A 4,101-nucleotide genomic window follows, 5' to 3' on the forward strand; every position below is an offset into this window, starting at 1 on the left:
AGACTTCTATTTTTATTTATTTTTCCAAATGAAGAATTTTCTTTGAGGGAAAAAAGAAAAGAGAAAGACCCAAGAAAAGACTCAGTTATTTTCTTTTGATACTTATTTTTCCTTTAAAAGCAAAGAAGTTTTGTGACCCTTCTTCACGTCAAAGAAAAAAATCATAATCAAAAGCTCAATTTGCTGTGGCTCTACAGTCTTCATGGCATGCTATAAATATGTCACTTCCTTTCTTTCTTTTAGTAAACAAGTCTTACATACTCAAAAGACTATTCATTCATAACCAATGGGTTTCCATTGCAACTCATCAACAATTTCTCATCTTCATTTTTCAATATTATTCTTTCAAATCATCACGATACTGTTAATTCTTCCTAAACCTACAAATTCGATCTCCTTTAACTTCCCAAATTTCGCAAAGAATGATCCACGAATAAATTTCCAAGGAGATTCAATCAGGAACGGTAGCTTCATTGAAGTCACCAGGAACAACGCTAGTCTTTATACTGATCGTGGTGGTAGTGTAGGTCGTGCCGTTTACTCAGAAGCTATACAGCTTTGGGATGCAACCACTGGAAGGATGACAGATTTTGAGACACACTTCTCATTCATCATTGATGCACATAATGCGACTAGGGCTGGTGATGGTATGGCTTTTTTTCTTGCACCTTTTGGGTCTGTACTTCCTCCAGATTCTGGCGGGGGAGCTCTTGGCTTATTGACTCGGAACGTATCTGAAAACAATTTGGAGACAAGTCAAATTGTTGCGGTTGAGTTCGACAGTTATAAAAACCCATTTGATCCAAGTTCAGATCATGTCGGTATCAATGTTAACTCGGTTGTATCCGTGGCTAATGTGTCATTGGCAGATGGTACTATAAGGGATGGAAGAAAAGCTAATGCGTGGGTAACTTATAATTCTACTACGGAAAATTTGAGCGTTTTTCTAACTTATGCTGAAAAACCTGTTTTCAATGGGAGTTCTACTTTAAATTATGTTGTTGATTTAAGCAAAGTTCTACCAAACCAGATTACTGTTGGATTTTCAGCTGCCACCGGGGTTTTTTTTGAAGATCATAAAGTCCTTTCCTGGAGATTTAATTCCACTTTAGAATTAATCGAGGTAAAAAAAGATAATAAAACTGGTGAAGGAAATAATTATCAAAGCATAGCACCAACAATAGCACCAACAATAGCACCAACAAGTGCACAAGGGAAAGGTAATAAAACTGATGAAGGAAATACTGATCAAAACATACCACCAACAAGTACACAAGGGACAGGTAATAAACCTGATGAAGGAAATACTGATCAAAACGTACCACCAACAAGTACAGAAGGGACAGGTAATACAACCGGCTCTGCGGTTGGTCTTGGTGTTGGCCTGGGTGTTTTAGGTTTTGGCCTTGGTTTTGCTTTATTTATCTAGTGGAAGAGAAGATGCAACTCAAGACATCATAGAAATGCTACTTAAATCATACAAACGCAACTCAAGACATTATTGAGATGCTACTTAAATCATACAACATCCGTTTCTAAAATAGAATTATCATCACTTTTTTATGATGGCCTAAAGATAAAAAAAGTGACAATCTCTTTTCCAGGAACAGTTTCTAGAATAGAGTTACCATCATTTTTTTCATTTTGGCCTAGAAATAAAAAACTGACTATCTCTTTTCCAGGAACATGAGGACTAAAATTTTTAGTTTGTATACGTCCTGGGTTTTCTCTCATTTGTGTGTATCAATTATCAAATCAGTAACATAGTTACCTTCCGAGAAAATTTGAGCCGATGAATAATTATCTAATTCAATTAAAATATCACCAAATTACACATTAATTGTACATGGATCAACCGACAATCCACCAAATTACATAAGAAACGAATATGACAAATCCCTCAGCTCAATATACATCGCAACACAGTCATAGAGAAGGGAATCAAGCAGCAGATGGTCTAGCAAATTATGCAGCAGGCGGGAGCTAAGCGAGAAATCTTTCAATAACAATTTGTGACCATGAAATTCCATATTTTCTTAACCAAATTCTATTAAATGAGTCTCTGGTCATCATATACCCACGTTTAATAGATTAGGTCTGTTTTAGTTATCTTAATGCAGTACACCATATTGCCCGATTTGACACATATTAATTTTTCGGTTCGAGACACATATACATGTCTTTAGTGCTTCCACTCATATAAGAGTCTTAATGAAAAAATATGAGTAGTTTTAATTCTGAATTTTCAACTACTCTTACAGGTGTTTTAAAATGTGTCTCTACAAAATTTATAATTTTCAATATATATCTAATTTGTCATTTCTTTTTCATTATAATTCCATTTTATTTCCCTCCAAAAAATCCAAACTTCCCCAAAGTTCTCTCCCTTAGACTGGCTCTAATGGTATGCCAAGATTCAAGATTATCACCGGATCCATGTCACCAAAACACAACGCCCGGGCGCAATGGGGATCTAGGATTCCTAGTCGATACGCTTTTTGAACCTGCGCGGCACGTCGTTTCTAACCGTGTTTCTAGATTTGGAAGGGATTAATTTTCGGATAAACATCACCACCTAGAAAAAAGTTAGTAATTAATCTCTTATATCAATTACTACTAGTACTTTAATGATGGATATTATGTGATTACAGTTTTGCAAAACGAAAAATTCTTGTTTTTGTATGAGATTGAAACTCTGTATTTTTTTCTTGCATGAACTAGAATTATGCAGCAAAGAAACGGAGTTTATATGATTTTGTTTCTCAGACTGAATTTTTCTTTCCTTCCCAGCTGTACTCTCTCCTACCTAGTAGTTAGGATTCTTCGCCAAAATACCGGCCATTTTTTTGGTCACAGTTTTTATCCAAATATTATTAAAATAAAGTCACTAAAAGATTAACATTCAGATAAATACGCAGTTTGAATCAGCGTGGAACGATGTTAGGAACGGCGTGCGAAAAAATATTTCTGTAGAATATTTCTGTAGAATATTCGCTGGCACGCATTTAAAAACTGCGTGTGATGTTTATTTGACACGCAGTTTCAAACCGCGTGGTTGAATTATTTCCATCTTGGATCCAAGCAAAACGAAGCATGACTTAAAACTTCAGTGTTTTTCTAACTTATGCTGAAAATCCGGTTTTCAAATAGACATGACTTAAAACATAACCTACTAAATCGCATATATTAAAGTTAGGCCTATACATCGGATCCGGTGGGTAGGATATACCTATTTCGCCACCTTGCTCGGTGACCGACGGGTAACAAAAACATTAACCGCCACTACACCCGCCATAACAATCAGTAAGATCCTCCCGATCCACCACAAAACCAGTAAAATATTCAATACAGTAATTTATAAAATTCCAATCAAGACAGATATCATTACAAGCGAAAAACCAATAGGAGCCTTTACCAATGTAAGTCCATCTATAAAATCTATCCTACACAGAAGTTTAACAAAACTTGGAAGGGTAAGGTCTAAAGTCGATCGGATATATTCAACTTGCTTTATAGGCTATAGCAATAGCAATTTAGCTTTATGAATCTCAACCATTGGACTCTTATATTCAGATCTAAAAGAAAATAAAAATTGCATAATCCCACATTCATATCAGGAAACCGGTTAAAAAAGAGCCTTTTTACAAAATTAAATCCAAAATACATTGCCTCCCTCACTAGATTAGCAACAGTTACCTGTCTTATTAGTTGTTGTTGTTATTGAGAAATGGTATTGATTTTGGGGAAAAAAAGAAGAAGAAAAGCTTCACCAAAATCTTTAAGAAAAAGTTGAGAATTGATGATCCGCAGGAGAGACATAGGGTTTCCAGGAACGAATCCTCAACAAAAAACATAATTGCTAATTGAGATTTAGTTGAGACTTTTCTTCTGATCAAGCTCCTAGATTTATAATTGCTTCGACACCGTCAAAGCTTATGATATACTATGTATTTGTAATAAAAATAAATTTGTAGTAACTTTTATCGATCATCCAAGAAATTCAGTCATTAGAAGAGCAACTCAACATAAGTTTGTCTCTAAAGAGACTGAATTCACAGATTAACGAAGTCCCGGTAATATATGTCTTATTTCAAAAAAAAA

General features: G+C 35.0%; 1 protein-coding gene across 1 annotated transcript; it reads left to right on the forward strand.

Annotated features, from left to right (window-relative positions):
* The first annotated feature begins 286 nt into the window (after positions 1-286).
* Positions 287-1,429, forward strand: LOC113328525 (anti-H(O) lectin 1-like). The gene has a single exon (XM_026575607.1). The coding sequence runs from the start codon at positions 287-289 to the stop codon at positions 1,427-1,429; it is 1,143 nt and encodes a 380-aa protein (XP_026431392.1).
* Positions 1,430-4,101: the final 2,672 nt, after the last annotated feature.

Source organism: Papaver somniferum, unplaced genomic scaffold (genome assembly GCF_003573695.1).
Source record: "Papaver somniferum cultivar HN1 unplaced genomic scaffold, ASM357369v1 unplaced-scaffold_11, whole genome shotgun sequence".
NCBI classification, from domain to species: domain Eukaryota; kingdom Viridiplantae; phylum Streptophyta; class Magnoliopsida; order Ranunculales; family Papaveraceae; genus Papaver; species Papaver somniferum.

Bases quoted from the DNA above. Each gene is read 5' to 3' on its own strand.
- LOC113328525 (XM_026575607.1), top strand. From the start codon at position 287: ATGGGTTTCCATTGCAACTCATCAACAATTTCTCATCTTCATTTTTCA.